The 24418-nt window shown below is 41.0% G+C and overlaps 2 protein-coding genes across 7 annotated transcripts in view; one reads left to right on the top strand and one right to left on the bottom strand.

The window, feature by feature from the left end:
• The window catches only part of pcnt (pericentrin), a 40586-nt gene extending 20191 nt beyond the window's left edge, over positions 1-20395 (bottom strand). For 4 of the 6 annotated variants that reach the window (XM_037796656.1, XM_037796655.1, XM_037796654.1 and 1 more), the window contains exons 1-32: positions 20175-20395; positions 18072-18101; positions 15748-15924; positions 15188-15331; positions 14072-14221; positions 13078-13979; positions 12629-12988; positions 11385-11793; positions 10788-11192; positions 10481-10699; positions 9979-10074; positions 9393-9536; positions 8883-9111; positions 8590-8669; positions 8197-8491; positions 7759-7859; positions 6989-7100; positions 6650-6776; positions 6254-6373; positions 6090-6168; positions 5778-5882; positions 5278-5389; positions 5149-5189; positions 4920-5054; positions 4546-4792; positions 4305-4455; positions 3602-4055; positions 3285-3482; positions 3063-3134; positions 1961-2065; positions 1480-1632; positions 631-777 (exon numbers count right to left, since the gene is read on the bottom strand). In XM_037796656.1, the coding sequence (XP_037652584.1) occupies positions 631-777; positions 1480-1632; positions 1961-2065; positions 3063-3134; positions 3285-3482; positions 3602-4055; positions 4305-4455; positions 4546-4792; positions 4920-5054; positions 5149-5189; positions 5278-5389; positions 5778-5882; positions 6090-6168; positions 6254-6373; positions 6650-6776; positions 6989-7100; positions 7759-7859; positions 8197-8491; positions 8590-8669; positions 8883-9111; positions 9393-9536; positions 9979-10074; positions 10481-10699; positions 10788-11192; positions 11385-11793; positions 12629-12988; positions 13078-13979; positions 14072-14221; positions 15188-15331; positions 15748-15924; positions 18072-18101; positions 20175-20222 (6147 nt within the window). In that variant the 5' untranslated portion in view covers positions 20223-20395. The remainder of the gene's footprint in view (positions 1-630; positions 778-1479; positions 1633-1960; positions 2066-3062; positions 3135-3284; positions 3483-3601; positions 4056-4304; positions 4456-4545; positions 4793-4919; positions 5055-5148; positions 5190-5277; positions 5390-5777; positions 5883-6089; positions 6169-6253; positions 6374-6649; positions 6777-6988; positions 7101-7758; positions 7860-8196; positions 8492-8589; positions 8670-8882; positions 9112-9392; positions 9537-9978; positions 10075-10480; positions 10700-10787; positions 11193-11384; positions 11794-12628; positions 12989-13077; positions 13980-14071; positions 14222-15187; positions 15332-15747; positions 15925-18071; positions 18102-20174) is intronic. The other 2 variants (XM_037796659.1, XM_037796657.1) reach the window with 2 other exon arrangements.
• A 268-nt stretch (positions 20396-20663) lies between these two features.
• Positions 20664-24400, top strand: zgc:112416 (uncharacterized protein LOC550509 homolog). The gene is made up of 10 exons (XM_037746861.1): positions 20664-20695; positions 21604-21750; positions 21877-21933; positions 22098-22155; positions 22477-22553; positions 22759-22953; positions 23162-23276; positions 23364-23503; positions 23595-23824; positions 23914-24400. Exons 2-10 carry the CDS (start codon positions 21736-21738, stop codon positions 23930-23932), a joined length of 906 nt encoding a protein of 301 aa, XP_037602789.1. The 5' UTR covers positions 20664-20695; positions 21604-21735; the 3' UTR covers positions 23933-24400.
• Positions 24401-24418: the final 18 nt, after the last annotated feature.

Below are 24418 nucleotides of genomic sequence, written 5' to 3' on the forward strand. Positions count from 1 at the left end.
TTACTTTAAATAAATTATTTAAATAAATAATTACTGCCTTCAGATGTCTCGTTTTGTCCGACCAACAATCCAAAACCCTAAAATATTCAGTTTACTATCACATAAGACAATGAAAAGCAAAAAAATCTCCACAATTTAGCAACAATTAACCGATTATCAAAATAATTGCTGATTATTTTTCTGCCGATCGACTAATAGATTACCCAACTAGTCATTTCAGTTCTACTGCGTGCTTCAACCAAGAGAGCATGAGCACACAACACACACAAACACACCAGATTAGTGTGGTGATTCATTGATATGATAATCTCTTTAACAAGATGTAATCTCTATGGATGCCATGCGTTAGCAGCGACATTCTCTCTTCACTGTTGATTCCCAGACTGTATTATTTTCTATTTACAGTTTCTAAGTCACTATATTTTTTATTCATTGACTTTGTCCTTTGAGCCTCAACACCCATGATACAACACAGTTATCTCAGGCCTGTCTAGTCTTGCCCCCAGCCAAGTGAAGCAGCAGGTGTCACCTTATTCAAGCTTTTCATTTGCACCAAGAACATAATGTAAAATCTGTAAAAACACCAGACTAGGTAATGATTTTTATGTTATGTATGTGAGTGTCTAGTACCTGGGCCACCACAGCATCTAGCTGCTGCAGTTGAACAGTGAGCTGGCTCATCTTGTCTGTGTAGCTCTGCTCCTTCTCCTCCTGTTCAGATGTGAAGCGCCTCTTCAGGTCCTCAAGCTCCGCTTCCTTCTGCTCCTCAAACTCCGTCTTCAAACAAAGCAGCAATGTTGGTACATCAATTAAAAGATGCAGATCACCATCCTAAAAAGCTGCAGCATAAGTGTTCGTTTGTTCCTCAGCTAAAGAGATCTCTGGTCATGTCACGCTGGCTTATGGCTGACTACTGGCTTGCACATTTCAGATTGTAAAATGTCTGAAAAAAAAAGTACCTTCAGCCTTAAAACCTTCTGCATCAGAGGATAAAAAGCTTAGATCATCCCATTTAGCCACTGTTCAGATGGCAGCAACACAAACACACAGACTGTCCAGCGCACAGATTCAGAGAACAGACGGACAAGAACACTTGTACATATATGATGATGGTGGGATTATGTGGAAACTGGGTTTGAATAAAGCTCCAGTGGGACAGAGTCCAACAGGAAGAGCTATCCCTGGGAATGAACTGGTGCAGCTTGAGCTTAGAGAGGGCAATGCCACAACACACACACACACGCTACAGCTCTCAATAATCCAGAGATATTACATAATGATGTTTCAAACCGGCACTCTGAGTCAAATAAAGACAACTTAAAATAAAATGGGAAAGATCATATTTTCACATGAAATCAATGATTAAATGCAGGCTGCCTAAAAGGTGGTCAAATATTAAAGATATTTAGCATAAGGCGGCTTCGAGGCTATCCACGCTACCATCTTTTCCTCATCGCTCCGAGGTATCTCCTCCTTTACCTTCAGTTGATTAATCCTGTCATGCAGCCTCTCCTCTGATTGGACTTTGAGGAGCTCCACCTCTTCTAGGAAGTGCTGACGTTGCCGTGACGACTCCTCTTCAATTTCCCGGCGACAAGCCTCCAATTCCCGCGCAGAGACGCTCCTCAACTCCTACAGCAGACACGTGTCATGTGTTTGTTTAATACCACAATATTATGCAGTTGGGTTAAATGCTCAGATTCACAATGCTTCTCAGAAAAAAAACATCCAAATAAACACTCTGTGTCTCTGCACACAAATACACCATTATGAAGGATGAACAATAATTCTGTGTAATCCCTTCTCTAATGGGCTGTTGAGAGCCACAAAGACAAGAACTCTACTGACAACCAGTAAAAACAACTCGCCAGCCAGAGCACTGGATGTAAAAGACACATACACACACAAAGAGGTAGTGTGATGCTCACTCATGCTTGACAACACACACACACACACACACCTGTAGCTGGAGCTGGTGCTGAGCGATGAGTTGCTCTGTCTCAGCAGTGTAGGTATGTGAGAGCTCCTGAAGAGCAGCGCTGTGTTGTTGCTCGAGTTCTAAAACCTGAGAAAGAGCACAGGATGATCATTAAAACAACATCACATTAGACAAAAAAAGTCAAAATTAACCATAGTGGAGTTTTTTTGTCCAAAACACTTCACTCTTATCATTAAAGGAAAAAGTGATACTATAAATTAACTAACGCCAGTATAGGGGTTTGCAATATGGATACAATCCTCCATCACATGAGCTGTATTTTTGTGTAGAGCTGCAACAATCAATGGATTAGTTGTCAACTATTAAATTAATCGCCAACTATTTTGATAATCAATTTAATCAGTTTGAGTCATTTTTTAAGAAATAAAAAAAGTCAAAATTCTCTGATTCCAGCTTCTTAAATGTGAATATTTTCTGGTTTCTATACTCCTCTATGACAGTAAACGGAATATTTTTGTGTTGAGGGCGTCATTTTGGGCTTTGGGAAACACCGATTGACTATTTTCACCATTTTCTGACATTTTATAGACCAAACTAATCGGTTAATTGAGAAAAATAATCGACAGGTTAATCAACAATGAAAATAATTGTTAGTTACAGCCATAATTTCGTGTTAACAATTTATATAGTGATATATTTTTAGAAAATCAATTGAAAAACAATTTGTAAATACAATAACCAGACAGGTGTTTTTGATAAATCAAGTGGATCAAATACCCACCAATTTAAGATACTTCATTACACTGATGCAAAAATCCTAAAAGTCAAATACTGCCATAAAGCAGTGCTGCTCAGACATTTGCAGCATTACCTACACAGGTCAAATACAACCACAGATCCATAGTATAGTATCTCATTGTATATTAATCGCCATATTGCCCCACACTAGCAATTTGTGATAAAATTCCTTTTAAAAAAATCACAAAATAATCAATAATTCTTATTTATGGCAGCATGTAGCCATTATCAGGACATTATAGTGTCCTCATGAGAAGACACTTATAATTTGGGCTTTTTAAAAGATTGGAAAAATACAGTAATACAGGGATGACTGGGTAAGTACCTGCTTCTTAAGGGTCTCCAGGGTTTCACAGTGTTCAGTATCTAAAGCCTCTTTTTGAGCAGCCAGCTCCGTCTGCAAGAACAGATTGAGAAAAAAAAACACTCTTTTGATTAAAGTCTGCAGTAGATGTAGTCAATAATATGTATTTCTGTTTTTTGATTGAATGATAATTTGACTGATGACTGTATACCAGATTTTAACCAACCCCTCTTTATGTCTCACCTTGTGAACGTGGCTGAGCTCTGCTGCCATGGCACTAAACTTCTCTATGTGCACCTGAGCGAGCTCTTTCCTCAGCTCCTCCCTGACGGACAGCTGATCTGCGGCATGGCGCTCCATTGTCTGCTTATGTTGGGACTTCTGGAGATTCAGGTTTTGACGATGTCTCTCTTCAAGTTGCACCATTTCATCACGCAGCGTCTTAAAAAAAGACAACGACAAAACACTTACAAACTGAGAAACTAAACAATGGCAGTATTGTGTGCTTCAATTTCAAACACTGCTCACGTAAGGCGACATTGCAAATTCTATGTCCTTACTTGTATTTCCTTCAGGTATGTGGCCTCCAAAGTGTCCATATTACCCAGCATCCTCATTTCCAGTTCATCCCTCTCTTCCTGGTGTTTGCAAGTCAACTCAGCTTCTAGAGCCTCCAGCTGAGCCTGATTGTTTTCCTGAAAAACAGCCTCCAGACTTTCAAGGTCTGCCTTTCGTTTGGAATCGAGGGCTGCTTCCAAGGCAACGAGCTCAGCGTTGTGTTTGGATTCAAGCTCGGCGGCCGTAGCTGCGAGCTGATCTCTGTGACTGGCACCGAGTGAATCTTGTTGTGCTTTGTGTTTGGCATTGAGAGTGTCCTTCTCTTGGGAGTGTTTGTTCAGTAGTGTTGCTCTCTCATGTTCCCACTCAGTTTGATGTTTGTTCTTTAGCTCTGCCAGAGACATTTCAGATTTTTGGGACAAACTTTGCTCCAGCGCTGCTTTTTCATCTCGAAACCTGAAAACACACAAAATACCACAAATTGTTCAAAACAAAGAATTTTCAAGGGTCCTCAAGATGAAAGTGGAGGTGATTTTATTATGATTTATGGAAAAACACTACAGTCAATTACCTATCTGCACCTCTTTAGGTGTATGTTTTTTTTGTTTTAAATGAAAAAGAAAAATCCACACATACTATTAAACCATTGACCTCAAGCTACAATGACGCTGGGATTTAAGGATCTTGAGCCGAAATAGAGCTCACCTCTCTTGAACTTGGCGTAGCCGCTCCTCACCCTGCTCCTGGAGGAGAGCAGTCAGCTCCTTGATTTCTGTTGCCATGCAGCTCTTTGCCCTTTGCAGCTCACTGTCATACTGGGCCTGGAGTCTCTGCTGCACCATCAGGACCTGAGGGCCTAGAAGACAAAACACAAGCTGATGGAGAACCGCCATTTCTAATCTGACAGTCTACTGAAAACACTTGAGTCTTTCAAAGATGATCTTACTCTCATCGTTGTCCAGTGCAGCCTGTAGAGACTTTAACTTCTCTTTCTCCTCGTGAAGTGCTTTTTCAAGGCGTGTCCTCTCCCTCTCCATCTCTCTGTGAAGCTCTGACCTCAGGGCAGAGAGCTCAGCTTCATGCTTCTCTTGGAGCTCTTCGCTCAGCCTCTTCATCTCCCCTTGCACATCCTCTCTCTCCTGTTTAAGAGCTTCTTCAAGATGAACAAGCTCCCCAGCAAACTCCTGTTTCAACTGTAGGAGTTGGCAGGAACATACATGTTACATAGGTAACATGGTTTGAAATTCCTATATTGTATCATTAAATCTATCAGTATATTTTTACCTTTCCAGTATGCAGGCTTGTATAAGAAGTGTGTACCTTTTGTGTGTTCCTTTGCAGTTCTGCATCATGTTGTTTACTCAGTGCAGCCAGTCTGTTCTCCAGAGTGTGGATGATGGTCATCCTTGTCTGCAGCTCCTCAGTGTGACACCACATCCTCTGTTCAACCTCCACCTAATTAAAGAAAATCACCATAATCTTGCATTATATGGCCCATACAATCTATTTTGTCATATAGATTATGTCATTATCTTTTCTCAGTTCTCACCTCAACCTGCCGTGCTGCCTCCGAACGAACTCTGGTAAGCTCTGCGACAAAGATATTTGAGGAGCCGTTATAATATTTCACTTTAGCAACTTCTCGATAACGTGTTTGTATTTTGTGTGTGTGAAGTACCTTGTAAGTGACGGTCAGAAAGTTTGGCTCGGAGTTGCTCCAGCTCCAGGGCATGACGAGTCTTCTTCTCCTGCAGCTCTTTATAGTATTGGTCAGTGAGGTCTGAGCGCACCTAATGCACAAGTAAAAACAAGTAAATGAGAGAGTAAAAGGGCCAGTAGACTCCAACAGAACTGCATATCGGACAGTCAAATAGCTTCGGAAACCACCTCCATCCACATCTTTCCAACCCTGGATTAGGGGGCGCTGTGTCATTTTTTTATTTGAACAAAATGCAACACTGTGAATGCCTTCTTGGAGAGAATGTCTAGTATGTGCACCATTATCCCATATTCAAACAATATTAATAACTCTACAACGGCCACCTTTTCACCTCGCCTTCAAGTGTTGGCGTTTAGAACAACGAGGGTACTGTGTGCCAAGAGCCTCTCTTATATTAACTTCTTATTGTGTACAGTAAATAGAGGCATTAAGATTGAAGGACTGAGTTTGTGTCTGACCTGTCGCAGCTCTTCCTTAAAGGAAAGAGCCATAGAGGATTGTAGATTGGCAAGCTTCATTGTGTGTTTCTCCTCCAGCTGGAGGCGCAAATTGTCAAATGATTCCTGGATGAGAAATAATATGATGCGTAAGACACCTCGGGATCAAGATCACAAACAAATGCAGCTGAAATGTGCAGAAAATTTAACTCCAATACTTTGCGAAACCTGAACAAAGTGCTCAATAGCACACATTTATTTAGCAACAGATGGTCTTCAAAATGCCTTATACAATTATATACCGTATATATAGATATAGATATGTGTACACACCTTGTGTTTCTCCAGTTTGAGGTCAGTATCAGAAAGCACATCATCTCTTTCTTCTTCAGCTTGGCCTTGAGATATGGAACTGAAACAGAGACCATACGAACCATTACTAAAATAATTTCATCCATGTTTGTAGTACATGTATCTGGTCTTATATACTGGCCTACCTGTCATCTGCCGTTTTAAGCACAGATTCCTCCAAGGCAATTTCCACCAGCTTCAACTGGAGAAGAGCAATTTCCTCTCTGTAGCTCTCCTCTGTTGCCCGCAATCGCTGCTCAAAGTACCTAAAGGAGGGTGAAGATAAAGCAGGTATAATTTGCATGGTGTCAGTGAAAGGGCAGTAGAGGACAACTGATAGATAATTGACAAGCTTGTAGACTGTGGCCAAAATATGGCATGCTGTGCAAACCACATCAGTGGAAAAACAACCACAGATTTAATATTGTTTTGTATCCCATACATCACATTTCAAAGCTGGACAAACAAGACAGGCAATGACTTTTGTGAGGATAAATGCATCCGGCCAGTGTGTGCCTACGTGCCCGTTTGTGCTCTCATACCTCCTCAGGCTTTCCAGCTCAGCCTCATTCTGCTCTTTGATTTCCCGTTTCTGTTCATTAAACTCTGTCTTCAGGCGCTCAATGTCATCGACACGAGATGAGCGAGCGAGCAGCTGCTCCTTCAGCTCTGTGAGAAAATTAGGTAGAAACAACAAAGGCAGAAAAAGGTAAGAGCACAGTAACAGGAATTATCCACATGCAGTCGAGATCTATTTTCCTCTCTGTGTCATATCACATCACAGACAACAGCCATTGTTGATAAAGCACTTTTTGAATATCTTAACTTAGATGAAAATACAGCATTGTCAAGCAGATGTCAGGCTGGTGCATCAATCTCACCTCCTAACTCATGGCGACTGGTCCTCATGTTCTCCAGCTGGGTCCACAGCTGACCTACTTCTAATTCTGAGCTCTGCTTTAGTGTGGTTTTCTCCTCCTGAAGGCGCAAAACCTGGTTCACAGAGAAGAATCATTGTTATTAGCAGTGTTTCCATTCAATTGTCAAGGGAATTTGGAAACACAACAAGTCAGCTTGGCCGATCTAAGAAAGAAAAATGGAGAGAGATCTTCAGGAATTTGTATCAATTGGGCAAGTTTTAATTGTTCTTTCATGTGAGCTAATATTGGCCTTGTTTCATGCTGTCCAAAGACGAAGACAATATAAATATATATACGGGAAGACGCAGACAGCGGAAACAGCTGATCAGTCATGTGAGTTAAATGTTCGCTACTCTAGAATTTAAGCAGCAACGGTGTTTCCATAATTAATTTAACGCATCAACCCTTTTTCGGCAAAATTGTTCACGCAATTGAGGAAGTTTTATCAAATTTTGCCGTTTCCATACAGCTTTTCTAATACGATACTTCAAAATGTGAATAAAAATATGTGAATGGAAACACGGCTACAGTAAACTTATTGTATTGTGGATTTAAATTTAAAGTTTCCTATCATTTTATAGATTGATGTTAGCGAAATGAGTGACATGTCTATAAAATGAAAAATATACATACAGTATATGTAGTTCCATGAAGGAATGATAGGGACTGTGGACTGAAATGAGAAATAAATGGAAATTTACCTACATGTTAATGTGTTTGAGTGAACTCACCTCTTGGTGCAGTTGCTGTTCCTTCTCCTGTAGGTGGAGTACTTGCTGCTCTTTCTCCTGCAGCACTGCCCTATGACTGGAAATCAATTCCTCCAGAGCATCTAAGCAGCACAAAAAAGCAGAATGAGCAAATCAATAACAATTTATATAAACTAGGATGCAAAATACATGGAATAGCATGCGCAGTGTAACGCAGTGATCAGGAGTCTGAAATTAGCATAATTCATGCTTGTACAAAGCTCTAATATTTGCAGACAGAACTGAGGTAATCTTAAAAAACTGCCACCAGCCAGTCAGCATGATAGTCTATCACCATTTGTATTTTGATAAAGAAGATACAGATTAAAATGATAAAAGTTTATTGTTAAAATAATTCAGATTGTGCAGCCTTAGTGGAAGTATGCATTCTGAGTGAGGAGGGGAGGGGAGGCAGCTCACGGGCAGCAGCATCTCTGTCAGCCCAGGCTTGTTTCAGCTCCTTCAGTTTCCATTTCTGCTCCTTACTGGAGGTCTGGAGTTCCTGGGTCCTGGCTCGTGACTCCAACAGCTCTGACTGGGTCTGGGACAGAGCTGCCTGGGCTTCAGTTAGAGCTTTGTTGGTCTGGGTGAGGGAGGCCTGGGTGCTGGCGAGTTCTGTCTGTGTTGCAGTAAGGCTGTTCTGGGTCTCTGAGAGAGATGTCTGGAGGTTCGACTGGGTGCTCTCGGCGTCCTTATTCCACTGTGACCTTAGAGCCTGCGAAAATAATGAAATAGCAATACAGATGTTTAAATAGCTTTCAAATCACAGTAATCAAATGCAACATTTGTATAACATTTTTTATTAAACTTGACCTGTATTTCTTTTGTCTGCTCTTCCTCCATGGCAGCCTTCTCCTGAGCAACGCGAGTCTCCAAGTGCTGCTTCAACTCATCTGAACATACACACACAAAACAAATGAAAAGATTCGCCCATGTCAAAGAGTCTGAAGGTTACATCTGTCATTGTGCTCTGCTTTGCCCTCTAACATGCTTCTAAGGGATGAGGGTGACTCACCCACATCCATAATGGCACGCATGTTGAGTGCACCTACGGGCAAACATGAAAAATAAACCCGGACAGAAAAAGCACTCCAGTCTGCACTCACTCATGTCCTGTTGGTGCCGCTCACGCAGTCTCTCCTGCTGCTCCTGGTTCTGCCGTCCGATCTGGTCCAGTTCTAACTGATGCCGGGCCTGCAGGAGTGCACATTCCTGGGCAAATGTCTCCCTCAGAGAGGTCTGGACCTTGGTGAGAGCGGACTCCTGCTCCAGCTGGGACATGGGGACGTCGGTCAGGCTCAGACGCAGGGCTTCGAGCTCCCTGGTCTTTTGGACCTAAAGGAAATGAAAGCATGAGGTACGGTTTTGTGCGAGAGCTTTTTCTTTGTCAAGTAGTGACTGCTTGTTCGGGGGAAAAGATGTGTGTTATATTCACATTTAGCGGACACTGTTATCCTCCATACTCTATTTATAAAAAGCAGAGTTAAACTCCTAAAGACATTGTAAGCGACAAAATCCCTTTGACTATGACATGGTTATGTAAGGAAGAAAAAGGAGACAGATAGAAGTGATGACTGTGCCTGTGTGAATATACAGTATATAGTAATATACAGTACCTGTGCCTGCTGCAGTTCAGCCTGGTGAGCAGCCTCCATGCTGTCCCTCAGCTCCAAGGACACCTCCGTCCTCAGTCGACTAAGCTCCTCATTGTGTTTGGCGGTCAGTTCTGAAACCATCCTCTCGTGCTCACGTTCAGTCACCTGGGGGAAGACAGAGAAAGGGAGACGTGAGGAGCTGAAAAATAATATACAAAATTGCAACAGAATGCTTAAACTTTATTACCTTTGTCATATACATACATACATACATACATACATACATACATACATACATACATACATACATACATACATACATACATACATACATACATACATACATACATACATACATACATACATACATACATACATACATACATACATACATACATACATACATACATACATACATACATGACATTTGAACTCTGCATTTAACCCATTCTAAGCATTTAGGAGCAGTGGGCTGCTGTAAAGCGCCCGGCGAGCAACTTTGAGTTCAATGTCTCGCTCAAGGACTACAAAAAATTTAATAACAGAGACGGAAGATTCCACTGTAGTGTGTCTTACTGGGAGTATTCAGGCTTATTAATTCTGATACCTGTTTGATTAGGCTGATCTGTCTCTTCTGTTCTTCCTCCATAACGACCTGTCGCTTCAGCAGCTCTGACTCCAGATGAGTGTTCGACTCAGAAATCTAAGAATTTATGGAGATAAAAATATCGAGGAAATTACAAGACTAGAAGGCACACACACAAAGTTTAGCGTCACTACAATACTTTTCTTACAATACTGAAGAAAAATAAAAATAAAATAAAAAATATACCAAAAACTGATCAGGTTTTTTGAAATATCCTGCAAACTAACCAACAACAAACACAAAATATTGTCAATGTGGGTTTCAGCACCTCACATTATAATATATGATGTCATACAGCATGTAATATACTGCATATTTAAATATATAATAAAAAATTAAGGGAAGCAATTGTGGCGTGGTACGAGGAGCAAATACGAGTTCCTGGGAGTTTTAAATAAAACATTTACATTAAACTTTTAACTCTCCAATGAATGCCATCGTACATCTGTAAAATTGATCCCACCTCTTGCTGATGTTTCTCCATCAGGTCTTTTATCTCCTCTTGGTGAGATGTCTTGAGCCTTTTAGTAATCTCCTCTACAGCCATGAGCTGCTTCTGCAGGAGAGCCTTCACCTCCTCCTCGCTCTCCCCCATCTGCTCCTCCAGGTGTTGCCTCACATCAAGGAGCTCTTTCTGCTTCTCCTGTCTCTCTTCCTCCCATTTCTCCTTCTCTTCTACCAACTGTACACATCATTTTATACATCATGTTAATCTCTTGACAGTAGTCATTCAAAAGGAGCAAAATAAATCATTACATCATGTATCTCACCTCGACATCTTTGGCTTTCAGCAGGTTCTCAAACTGTTCCAGTTCCTCCTCTAGGACTTGTTCCATTTTCCTAATCCTGTCGTCCATCTCCTCCTCTTTCCTCCTGTGCTCCTCTTTCTCCTGCGCTGCCTGGACTTGGGCCTCCTCCAGGTTGGCCAGGTTTTGTCTCAAACACAAGACCTGAGACTCCAGGTCATCCTTCTCTTTTTCAGCACACTCCAGACGGCCCTGGCTCTTCTCCAACTCGTCCAGCAGTTTTTCCACTTCTGCTTGAACTTTTACTACCTGTGCACGAGTAGTTTTGAGCTCCTTTAGTGCTTCGTCCAGCTCCGTAGTCCTTTGACCTAGAAGGTCTGCTGTGGTTTTCGTCTTCTCTAGCTCTGACATGAGATGTTCACATTGAGCCTTGGGGAAAACGAAGAAAGGGAAATTGCTTTTTGTACATTATACTCACAACCATATTACTGCTGCTGTATAATATTATTTCCAACCATCTAAAATCGAGTTGGGTAACTGCGTGCAGACTCAGAGACTACTGTAGCATGTTTACATTCTTATTAAGCTGTCAACACAAACCCACTTATCATACTGGTGTACCTGTAGTGTTTGCAGCTGGCTGTCATCTCTGAGCTCTGGGTTCTGTTTGGCAGAGATTGCAGGCTGCTTTATCTCCTGCAGAGACAACAACAGCAGCTCCTGCTGGTTTTGATGAGACGGGAGTGCAGCCTCCTTCTCCTGTTCATTTTTTAGCTCCCCTACCAGCTTATCTTCCCCCTCTGATGGAGAAGTAGCAGGGACCAGCAGGGAGGTTTCAGCAGTTTCCTTTCCCATCAACATTACTGCATTTTCTTTTTCTCTTTCCTCCATTAAGGCACTGAGTTTGTTCTTCAGGTTGTCTTGTTCATGGGCTTTCAAGTTCATCTCCTCCTCAATATGTCTCCTCTTCTCCTTCTCCTCTTCGAGTTCCCAGAGAGCCTGTCTGAGCTCTTCTGTTACTTGGGCCCACCTGAACATACAAACATAGTTTAAAAGAGTTATTAAGTTGATTCAAACCGTAGAACAGTTTTTAGCACCCAATTCAAACATAGGGTCACTTTGCATAAGATATGTTTTAGAACTAGTGAGTTTAAGTAAATTCACTTCTATCTAAAAGCTTTAACATAGATATGAAGATAACTTCACAATAAAATTCAGGGGCTAGTTTGTGAAAAGCAGTAACCATTTACTTTGAAAAGATGGCACTGGGCTTGTTTTAAGGAACCAAGAATATTTTTTTTACCTCGTGGCGAAAAGAAAAATATTAGGATGAAACACCTGACCTCAAAATTAAGGTTGGCACACAATAGAGCTGGGCAATATGACGATATATATCGCCAAAACTATTTAAAAATGTCTATCATATATACAGTATATTGTTCTATATCATTTCCATTGCGATATGGGCTAAGACTACATTTATTTCTTATTGTATTTATAATTTACTTAATACTATTATGTTAATTTTGCACTCAAGTTCTTAAAATGAGACAATATTTAGCACTTTTCATTTGTCAAATTCACACAGGAGAGTACAAAGATATGCTTTACCATGATGTTATTTCATATAGACTATATATTTATTGACTTACCAGAAAACATGCTATATTGTGATATAGATCGTTATTGAGATATGAAATTACCCACATCGTGATAGAAGATTTTGGACATATCGCCCAGCCCTACAGGCATACTGTAACTGTGTGAGCACCAAGAAAAAATACATTTATAACATAATAAAAAAAAATAAGATGAGAAATTAATACAAAGACATTAATCTGGAAAAAACAAATCAACCATATTACCTGCTCCTGGCCTCCTCCAGCTCTTCAGCACCGTTGATGACTTCCTCCCTCAACACATTCAAGTCCCGGTCCTTGAGAAGCAGGTCCTCGCGGAGCTCCCCACACTGCTGATTCAGCAGCTCTTTTTCCAGGTCTGTCTCCTCAAACTGCTGCTCGGACAGTTTACTCATCTCCAGCTCGCCGGAAGAGGAGTTGTGAAACCACTGAGATGGAGACTGAGGGTGTGAATTATCATCCTCGAGGATGCCAGGGGAGCACTGTGGGGTAGAGGTGTTGTGGAGGTTGTCGTTCTCTTCGGGGAAACGGTTTGAAATGGACAACAGAGGCTCATCTCCCAACACTTCGCTGTTCAGCTCAAAACTGTGAAGAGAAGCACAGAGACAAATCAGGGGATTAAACTAGCCTATATAACAGAAACACACACAGACAACAATTGGAATTTCTCTCACCTGCAGTCTGCGGAGATGTCCAGCTGACCGCAGTGTTCAAAGCTTTCATTGACCACTGAAGATTGTGAGTGTGCAAGAGGAACGGAAAACAAGTAGCGCTCCATCAGAATATCCCCAGCAGGTATTGATACATTCATGCTGTCCTCATGCGATCCGCTTTCCAGATTGGCCTCATCTACACTAATCTTTTCATCACGACTAAAACCAGCTTTTGCTTGGTTCTGTCGATTCTTAGAAGCTTTGAGTCCTATGACCTCTTCCTCTCTAAACTTCAACTCTTTCTCCCTCTCCTCCAACAACTGCCTAACTCCCTCCACCTCCTCTCTGAGCCTCTGCATCTCCTCCTCCTGTCCCTGTAGACGAAGAGCAGAGCTGGCCACCTCCTCGCTGAATCTCCTCTCTGCATCGTCTTCCTCCTGGAGCCTTTTCCTCAGCTCCAGCACTTCTCTGTTCAGCTTCTCCTTCTCCTCTTTGTACTGCTGCATCTCAAGGCACTGGGTTTGGACTAAGCTCAGCTGGGTCTGGAGGTCTTGCAGCTGGGCCTCCCTTTCTGTTCGCTCCTCTTCCCTGCCTTTCTTCTCCGTCTCCAGTGAAGAAAGCACATGTTGGTGTTTCTCCATCTCCTCCGCTAGTTCAGCACATATGCGTTGGCTCTTCTCCCTTTCTTCTTCCAGCTCAACCCTCAGTTTGTGCAGAACGGTGTCTGTCTCGCTGTCTGTGCCAGTGCCGAAGCCTTCAACACTTGACTGGGAGCCAGGATCTGCACTCCCTGATAACCCTGATGGTACCTCCTTATGATTGATGTCTGCATCTTGGGAGCAACAGCCATGCTGTTGCTGTTGTTGAGTTTTGAGGACTTCAGTCCCTGACTGACTTTTGATGCGCAGAAACTCAACACTGGTCTGTGTGAGAGACAATTCAGAGAATATGCGAGTTCAGTTGCTGTGCATACTAATAGTGAAGTGCCACAGATTTAGCTTTGAGTGCCACTTACCTGCTGGAGCTGTATCTGCAGCGCCTGAATCTGTCCAGTAAGCGACTGTGCCTCCAGTTGTACCTGGTCTCTGCTGGCTAAGGCTTCCTGCAGGTTGGAGCTGAGCCGAGCAATTATCTCATTACGCTTCTCCACAGCCTGCTGTAGCTGCTGCAAGTGTAATAAATGTAGGGGTTGATTACTTATAAGCAAAGACATACACACAATCATACATACACAGAATAGAAAATACAAGTTCCTTGTTGAAAAAACAAAACAAAAAGACAGAATCAGAAGACATGTATCAAAAAGACCAACATTTTAAGACTTTTAAAACACTATGTGACACTTTAGAGTACTATATTGTACAACAAAATGTAAAAATCTCTTAAGCTTGTGTTAACCACAGACCTTATTTCAGCCATCTAACTAAAAACGAATTGACTTCCAGACGAGGGAACCAGAAGTGCTAAAATGCTAACTCATTCCCAGGTTTTAGGACTCATTCCTGTAGCAGTCTATAGTGAAGACAATTTGAGGCTTTGAATTCACGTAACATAACAACAGTTTACAATATTTTGCACAACTTGAGAACCCCCGTTTTAACTCATTCCTCTACACACAGACATAATATGCTGTGTTTTCAGATCAGTGCAGCCAAGCAGCCATGCAGAAGAGCAGACAGTTACATTCCCCATGGGTTTCTGATGACACAGAACACAAATACATACACACCCTTCTTAATCATACAGACAGCAAGACTCCCATTGTCTTATGGGTAAACAAAGCAGGAAGACAAATTACTCCATATGACCAAACAAATCTAAATACACTGCAACACGGCATGTAAACAGGAACACTGATTTATAGAATAGTTTCATAGTGCAGTTTCCAATGTGTGAATTTAGAGCCTAAGATTATAATGCTAAGTATGCATTCATGACATTAAACCCATCTTCCCTTTTGCCAGTCATAGCTAAGCCCAGTTGAGTCTTTAACAGCAACCGCCAGATAAAGCCAAAAGAAGCTACTACGTAGAAGACATAAAAGTAGTCCGATGCTTCAACGTGCAAGATGAAATATGCTAAACCCTAATAATAGCAAGACATCCTCTGTATGTGTTTAATCATTGTATACCTTGAGCTGCTCTTTGCCAGTGAGTGCGACTAGCTCCTCTTCTTTCAAATCTTCCACAGGGGACGGGCTTTGCTCCAGGGCGGGGGGCTGATCCTTCTGTCGTTGGTTCTTCTGAACCTCCGATTTCTCCGGCTTCTGGGGTTCCTAAAGGATTAGAAGTAAGTCACTGTCATTGCAATCCATGTGCAATCTATTGTTGTGGGTGAACTTTCCCTTTAAAAAGGCAGTAAATAGTGCCACAGTTAATCCTGACCAGGTTGCTATGACAACATGCCCTATAGGCAACGTAATGGTTAGTGACCCATTTTTATAATGTATGTTTACTGAGCCGGGGGGCACGGACCACTTGTTAAAGCATACAGTGAGCGGACAAAATTAGACAAATGCTGGAGGTCAGGCTGTGTGACCCGTGAACAGTCCTGAGTGATGTCATGCAATAAAGCAATTTGTGTGATGAAAATGACCAGCTGTTTTAATTAAACCAATAGTGTTATGGCGCCTCCTCTGTAACTCTTATTAATGATGCATGACTGATAATCTCTATGCCATCAGTGGCGTACCTCATGGTTGGTCTTCTTGTTCAGCTCTGTGTCCTTGGCTGAAGAAAGTGCCGGTTCTACGAGGCGGCCTTGCGTTGCTCCGTCAGTCTGCGAGTCTGCCTTGCCCTTCCTCTTCTGCGTCTTTTTCGGCGCCCCCGCACCGTCGCCTTTCGCCCGCTTCTGTCGGAAGCTAGCAAGCTGCGCAGGAAGGACAGCGAGAGGTAGATGGACACATAGGTCAGGACCACTGAGCACCACCACACTATCAGCATGGTGACGCTCAGGGGTCAAAGGTGAGAGAGAACTGGAGTCCAGATTTATCTCCTCAGTTGAAAAAGTTATCAAAGCATCACTCTGAAATCATTACGCAAAGTATAAGTTGTTAATAGTCCCCGCTGTAGAAAAGAAAATAGATTTGGCAGCTCTTACTTTGATGAGTCAGAGTTGCGCAGAAAAAAAAAAGACCCAATGAACCAAGAAGAAATCCCAAACTCACGCCCAAAATAGGCTACACCACAGCCTGACAAAGTCTCCAAGTTTAAACTGAGGTGACGATGCTAAATATTCTCAAATCTCCAGAGAGCTGTATCAAACCCATGAGAAGTGCAGATTTTAGTGACACACATTGGACAGCCTCTCTGCAGATCAGAAACAGAACAAGGTTAAAAGATTTTTTAAAGTACACATCTCAGTCTTTGCATTTTCTGACATGTAGGAAAGTCAAAGTCAGAGACAGGGAAACTGGTTGACCGGAGCTTTTTGAAGCATCACAATGTCCTCTCTGAACTCATGAGAGGACAGAAAAAAAATTTAAAAAATCAATAATTTGAACCTGAGAAGTTCATTCACAGTGAAAAGCATCTTCTTCAATCAAGTCACGATATTCAGCTGGAATTCCAGAGGGACTCATTTGGTACAAATCCAACTCAGACCACTTCTCTTTGCAACACACTCCTCTTTTTAATCGCTCTCTCTCTCTCTCTGCCGGTCTCTCTTCTTTAAGCAGCTTAAATCAGATTACAGCAGTCCACATTGTGACAGAAACCCTCATGAATCCACTCCATCAATAACTGACAGTCAATCATCGACTTCCATTCTTGCTGGTGGTGAGACCTGTCAATTCTTCCTTATCGGGGCAGTTGCTCTACTGTCCACATGTAGATCCTGCAGTCTGGAGGCAACAGCACGCTGTGCCAAACCTTTCATCCTAAAACTCCCTGCCACAGCCAACGTACAGTGCAGAGGGATCCACAAACTCTGGATAGGGGATGGCATGTGTCTAGGCTAAGGAAAGAGGGTGGAGACTGGGAGATGCATTCACATGGAGAGGAGGAGACAGAGCTCTGTGTGTGGCGAGCAGCTTCAGAGCGTGCATGCTCAATTCAATTTGAGCTTGCATGGCACCAGGAGAGCTACTTGTTGCTCTGTGTGATGATGAGTCACATGGATCTGTATGACAACACTGTGTATGCATGTGCGACAATGTTTATTCTGATGACATGTTACATGCATGGTTATAAAACCACACTTAAATCTCTTCCCACCTTACATTGTCCATCTGCTGTCGTACTCATTATCACTTAAAACCCCACCCTTCGTGCACTTCCATCACCCTTCTCACCGCCTCCGCCTGCCACAGACACACATCACATCTCAGAAAGGCATATTAGCCAGATGAGCGGTGTTTAGCCCAAGGCCGCTTCCGCACTACTGAGAGTCTGACTAACCGTCTGGATGGAGCTTATTATGGCCACATCGGATGTTACTGCACTGCTGAATGCTACTATTGTATTCTCAATGTCAACACTAAAACACCTCACAGGATTTGATTTTTTCATGTATGTCTGTCTGTGTGTAATTTGTATAAATGTGTGCCATGCTTTCAGGCTGGCAAATAAATCACAGCTTTTTGATGCGCCAAATACAGTAAAGGCAACTGACAGCACTGCATTACCATAGCAACACCATTCATGTGAGATGTAAGTGCAACATGTTGAACCTTGCCAAATCTCATGGGCTCACTGCACCACCTGATGGCCTGCAACCATCATGACAGACAGTGTATGCAAGGTGCGTGACTACATTAGACATCGAAATTGAAAATGCAAAACAGATTTCCTTTCAGGGTGACAGACTTGATAATCTGTACTGCGAGTCATTCTTTTAAGAGCAGTGAGCTGACAGCAGTCAAATCATGGTGCAGAAAAGCAGAAGAAAATTGCCCACCCAAGAGAGATAAAACAAAAAGGCAAGAAGACAGAAAATCACAAAGATGTAATGTCCACAAACCCAAAAACCCAGGACAAAGTCAAATGTCTCTGCCAGTCACCAGTTTCTATACTCACCGACTGGCTTCGGGGCATGTTGGAGGATTTCTGTCATAAGGAATATCAGCGGTTCAGTTGAGTTATTTCCTAAGTATTATGCATCATACTTTTGAATGAGTTCTACCATGAGCTGAAAGTGAACTACAACATCTAAGAAATGCAATTCAATGAGGTACTCTGAACAGGTGACCTAGTTTTAAATCTAGTTTTTAGACAACGCGGTCTGGTTGTCAATACAGGGTAGACCATTCTTGATTATTGGCCCATTACTAATATGGCCTCCCATTGAAGTAAAAACAGCTGCTTGCTTCTATCTTGGCAGCACCACCACAGTAGCATTTTACACAGACTGGTGAAAAAAATGCCATAGGAGACACTCTAGGCTATATTTTATGATCATAAATCTCAATTAGATACAACTTCATACCATCTGTTTAGAGCTGTGGGAAGCTAAAAACAACATAATAAGAACAGCCAATATCTAACAACTAACATTGGGGTTGTGAATAAGTCATTTTATTGTTTACAAGGCTGTGAGACTGTGCTATAATCCCTTTATTACAATAATAGACCCCTTTTATTCGGCACATTTTATAGCTGTAAAAATGATTTACTGTGTTGGTGAAAGTCTCTGTCCACAGAGACAGGTGGAGACAGAGCAACATTACCTGCTACAATGTAGCATATATGAAGAAATTAGGAAAAAAATCTTTATAAAAATTAAATGGAAACTCCAAGATGTTGATTCCCTCTCTAACCAAAATAAAATAAAACATCTACTTGGATAAAATAGTGTCATCGCCATAGAAGCTGCAGGATATATCAGTGCATGTCACAGCCTAAGAGACAACCACAACAACAATAACACATAATAGATATAACTCACACTCTGACTTTTTATGCACTCCTCTACTTCAGGGTTTGTTGTTTTTTTTTCTTACATTTATCTTTTGATATTGCAATATATTGTTATTAATTGTTTTTTATTTGTTTCGTTTGTTTTATTGAGAGAACAAAAATGAATTACTTCTGTAATGGCAATTTTCATATCTGCAGTTTAACACTGTACCTTTAGATAATCTCAGGGCCTCACATGTTCATCTTTGTCACCATAGGACAGTGACCTGACATTTTAGTTCTCTGTTACTGCAAACAACAGATTGCTGAAATACTTGTTATGTCTTGTGATGCTCTGTTGTCTGCTGTGTGCTGACGCATTGATACACTTTCTATCCTTCTCTTCTTTTCTTCTTTGCACTTATCTTCATGTTATGCTTTAAATGTATAAATACTGACTACTCTTTGTATTCGGGGCTCACTTGCCACAGTCCACAACAGGTGGCTGTGCTCGTGAGTCCATCTGCAGTCCATCTGCAGATGTTTTAGTTATTAATGTATACCTTTTTATTAAATTCACTGAAAGACAAGTTGTTACGTTGGTTTGTGTCTTGTTTTAACAGAAACTGCCACCACACTTCTTTATTGCTTTCTTCCATTTACATGCATGTTCTTTTTAAATATCTATACATTGTAATTTGCTTAATGAATTGTATATATGTATATATATGTTTTTGTTTTTATTTTCTTCTTTTTTATTTTTATTTATTATTGAATTGACTCTGGCAATATTGTTCACCTGACAGTCATGCCAATAAAGCAAATTGAATTGAATTGAATGGACAATAACTGACTACATGGAAGTTAATCTAACCATGTGCACATACCATCAAAATAAACATAGGATGTACCTGCACCGTGTCATCATTAAAAAAAAAACATACTACACGTTACAAACAAATCCCCCTCGTCTTTGTAAATAGTGTGTATATGAAGTGATTCAACTCCTCAGCAGATCACCCCATTACTCCAGAAGTGTTATTGTTATCGTTAGCAGCCTCAGCTAGTAATCAACCCGCGGGCATATGCGCGGCAAATGAGTAAAGATGAATTTACCAGTGCCAGTAGTTTAACTGGGCAACTGGAAATCTAAGCAACGACTAACCAAAGGTCCAATAGTTGTGGATGTGAGTGTAGTGAGCAGTGGACTAACGCATTGCTGTGACAAAAGAGTTGGCATTAACTGTTAGCATTCAGTGTTAGCATTCAGTATTAGCAACAAACCTTAGCTCTTCCAGCTTCTAGTTTCCTCTGCCGTTCACCGTCATCCATCTCTTGGGGTTAAATCAAACCATTACAAGTCTAGAGACATACGTCCTAACTTAAAAGCACAACAGATCTTCACTTCTAGCATAAGTTTTGATAAAACTAAAATCTTCTGAGCTTCTTTTAGACAACTGTCAACCAGAATATTCAATATGGCCGCCAAGTCATCTCGACTCCGCCCTTATCGAGTTCCAACTGAATGAACGGACCAATCAGATCACTCCGTTACACATCTTCAGCCAATGGGGTTCGCGTTTCTTAAATAGAACCCGCCCTCTGTATAGGACAACATTCAAAAAACAGAATCTAAGTTGACCAATGAAATGGCTGTGTCAAGTCGCCAATCTTTGATTGACAGCTCTTATAGCCAATCAGGTTAGGCTAATGCAAAACATACCTCCACTCACTTTCTGTTTTGAAAGTGGAGTCTTCCACTGGTTGAAGGGTTTCTATGGAGATAGAACAGCCTAACTTATGAGGTGAGGCCCAACTGAGGTTACAATGTAGTATGTCTTCAAAAAACTGTGTTGAAAGGTTACCACCATTCAGATTACATTTATTCAAACAATGACAAGAGTTAGTGTAATTTCATAATTTGTATTTATTTATTTTTATTGTTATATTTATTTCCTTGTATTTTATTATCTTTTATTGCTCTCTTATTCAATTAACTTTTATATTGGTTGTTTTGGTGTGCATTAGTCTCTAAATCCATTTTTAACATTCTACACTTTTGTCACTCGTCTGTACAGCACTTTGAATTTCATTTGGCTTGTTTGAAAGGTGCTATGTAAATAAAGCTTGATTGATTGATTGATTGATTGATAATATTGTGTGTGTTATGTGTAGGTTACCTTTAATTAATACACTATCTTATCTTATTATCTATATCTTTCTAAATAAAATTATCTTAGAATATAAGCCTATCCATGCAGGACATTTCTGTTTATTTACAGTGTGCGTGAGTGTGTCCCATTGGGTACTGTAGCCTGGCCTGTAGTCAGGTTATCCACACACATTCACACACACACATAGGGCCTCATACAGAGCATACACACACTCATTACCATTCTATTCACTTACTTATATTTATATTCCATATTGTATATAGACCCCTCTCACTGTAAATTTCGCCATTGTCCCTACAATTCTTACTACATTTTTAAAATATTTGTACAGTTGATGTTGTTTTGCACAATCTGGTGAGCACTGCCACTTTACATTTCACTGCACATCCTGTATGAGTACGTGACAAATAAAACTCTTGAATCTTGAATCTTGAAGGTTCTTTAAAAAAAAAAACTGCAATCAATAGCAAAAAGGGTTTTAACTAATTTGTTTAGGTCATTTGATGTTGAAAGTCTCACTCCCCTTTTCTCTTTCTCAGCATAGAAACCAAGTAGTTATGCAGGTCATGATCGAGTGCCAGTGGCAAACAGGCGTGTCCCATGGTAACCACTGTCTGACTTTAGTCTCAACTCAAACACACAGGTATACTCAAAACTCTGTGTGACTACAAATGACAAGATTTCAGGTAAATGAGATATTAAAAAGCATATATTTGCATGCCTGTTTGTATATTTGTGTCTAGTATTTCAACCAATTATGTTCATTCCAGCACACGGAAAATGTTACAAAAACACTTTGTGTAATCTTTTAGCATGGCAGCTCTATGGTTGATCAGATGACAAAACTCAAACTCAAACTGCTGGAGAAGGTAGGTGAGACGCTATAGTCTACAATTGGGGAAAGATAATGCTTGAATTTCATTTACTTTAGTCATTTTTCTCAAGTGAAATAGTTCAACATTCTTTTTGTTCTGCTTTTCTTGAGAATTTTTCATCAACATTTTTAAGAAATATTCTTTACTTATGTTTCTAGAGACTAGAAAACAAAAAGCACAATATGGACGACAGAGCCGAGTCTGCCCATTCTGCAAGTAAGATAACAAAGACTTCTTTGTGATGAAGAATTTTGAGCTGTGGAAAGTATCAAATTAACCTGCCGTGACAGAAACATTTACATTCTCCATTATAGACATTTAGCTGACAACTAGAATGACTTCCCAGGATGGCAAGTGAAAAATAATACAGTGAACGTACTTTAAATATGCTCAGTGGTAAAATGAACCTGGTAAAGAAAAGTTGAGCACTAAGAAGGAATTTTATTTACTTCAAAACAAGATATTGGAGGAGGCAGACATGGGGAAAGATAAAAAGTTAATGGAGTAGTTTCTGAGAGCTTGATTTTGTCTGTTCAGGGAGTTATGATGATGGACAGTTGGATCAACTGCACCGTGCACTGAGGCGAAAGCAGGACCTACTGCAAAGACTCAGGGTTTGTACAAAATCTTTATATTCCAAGAATACACATTTTTATTTATAACGTATTAATATAATTTCTTATGTACCTACATTCAGACGTTAAGATGAAGACTACAAAACTAGAGAAAGACATTTCCAATAACTTAGAGCACTTAACCAATGTCTTAGTCTTTCACCTGTTATTGTGAGAAGTGCATAATTGTGTGTGTTTTGTGTAGGAGCAGCACATGTTAGAGGACCTCGACAGACCTCACACCTGGGGAGGGACACACAGAAAGTACAAGTCACATTTCTTCAGTGCCCCTCAGCCACCTCCGCCACTCCCACTCCACCAGCCAGCCCCTGCTCTGACCTTTCTCACCCCTCCACCACCACCTGCCCCGCCTCAGCCTCCACGCATCATCCAACAGACTGTGAGACACTCAGCGTTAATCTCAAAAACACCCCCAGATCTGTTACTCTGTTTCTATGTGGTCTGTTAAGTGTATTTAATCCTCTTTTCCTCCTCCTGATCCTCTTTTTCTCTTCTATTTTTGCCCATCTATTTCACATGTTAGGTATATATTGACGCTGGTACCCAGACTGACTTGCATTTCCCCGTCTTTCTCTCTCTCTCTGTAGCTACCCCAGCATCCTGCCACCATCATACAACAGCTGCCGCAACAGCAGCCTCTGATTACTCAGATCCCCCCACCTCAGCCCTACCCCGCACCACGCTCAGGCAGCATCAAAGAGGGTACGCAACAGCAAATAGAGAACTATCTTATTTGAGTCTCCCTGTATTCACATGTTTGTATCTGTATGTGTATTTTGTGTGTTATAGACATGGTGGAATTGATGCTGATGCAAAATGCTCAGATGCACCAGATCATAATGCACAATATGATGCTTAAAGCCATGCCTCCTATGCCACCACCTGGAGGGCCCAGTCACTGTGCCCCTCTAACTACATATCTTGGTCAGGTATAGACACACAAACACACACTCTGATAGATAGAGACAAAGCAAAAAGTGTCAACTGTCTCTCAACAAAGTCCCACATCTGTTTTTTCAGGACAGTTACCAGGGAAACCCCATTTTTGTAAGGCCAGATGTCAAACCAAGAGGAAGTGCTGTCCATCATCATCATCACTACGGTCCTACCCCTGCAGCACCACAGCTGCCTCCCATCAGCCACCCTACATGGCTATCGACGGTGTCACCTGTCCCAGCAGGACAAGCAGGGGGACATCTACCGTCAATACACCATGTAACAGCCCCTTTCGCACTCCCACCACTCAATGCGTAAGGTTCACTAACAGCACGTGTACTTTGTGTCTATTTCAACCAGTTAACTTTTACTGACAAACACATTTGTTTGTGTGTCTTTACAGGACTCAGATATCACTCTGAGAGTCCCCTGTTGTCTCTGATTCAAAGAAGTCAGAAGTGATGCCCTGCTGCATAAGACTGGTCAAACATACAAAACCTAAAAAGAACTAACTAAAGTAACTTATAAGGGGTCACTAACTTATGGTTTCTAACATAATTACATAAACCACTTCTAATATCAAGTAACATTTGCATCAAAATGAATGTGTGAACACATATTGAAGGAGCATTCATTCAGATTATTGAATGCTCCTTAAATTTTATATTTCTTATGGACTTTTATCCTTTTACTGTCACAGATCCTTTTATCCTTTATTAAACTGATCCTTCTGTTGTTCTTATTCAGTCTGTTTATTAATTTATTAGTTAGTCTAATTTACATCAGTAATCGTTTTGGGTCCTGTTTTATATATATTTTTTAGCTTACATATATTGTTTTTGTTGTTGTTGTTGTCATGTTTTATCTATGTTTGTATGTACAAGCTGCTCCAAACCAATTGCCCCTAG

Source organism: Sebastes umbrosus, chromosome 16, assembly GCF_015220745.1.
Source record: "Sebastes umbrosus isolate fSebUmb1 chromosome 16, fSebUmb1.pri, whole genome shotgun sequence".
NCBI lineage: Eukaryota > Metazoa > Chordata > Actinopteri > Perciformes > Sebastidae > Sebastes > Sebastes umbrosus.

Bases quoted from the DNA above. Each gene is read 5' to 3' on its own strand.
- zgc:112416 (XM_037746861.1), top strand. The intron at 22,156-22,476 runs GTAAGATAACAA...TTGTCTGTTCAG, and splicing joins CGAGTCTGCCCATTCTGCAA to GGAGTTATGATGATGGACAG. The intron at 23,277-23,363 runs GTACGCAACAGC...TGTGTGTTATAG, and splicing joins CTCAGGCAGCATCAAAGAGG to ACATGGTGGAATTGATGCTG.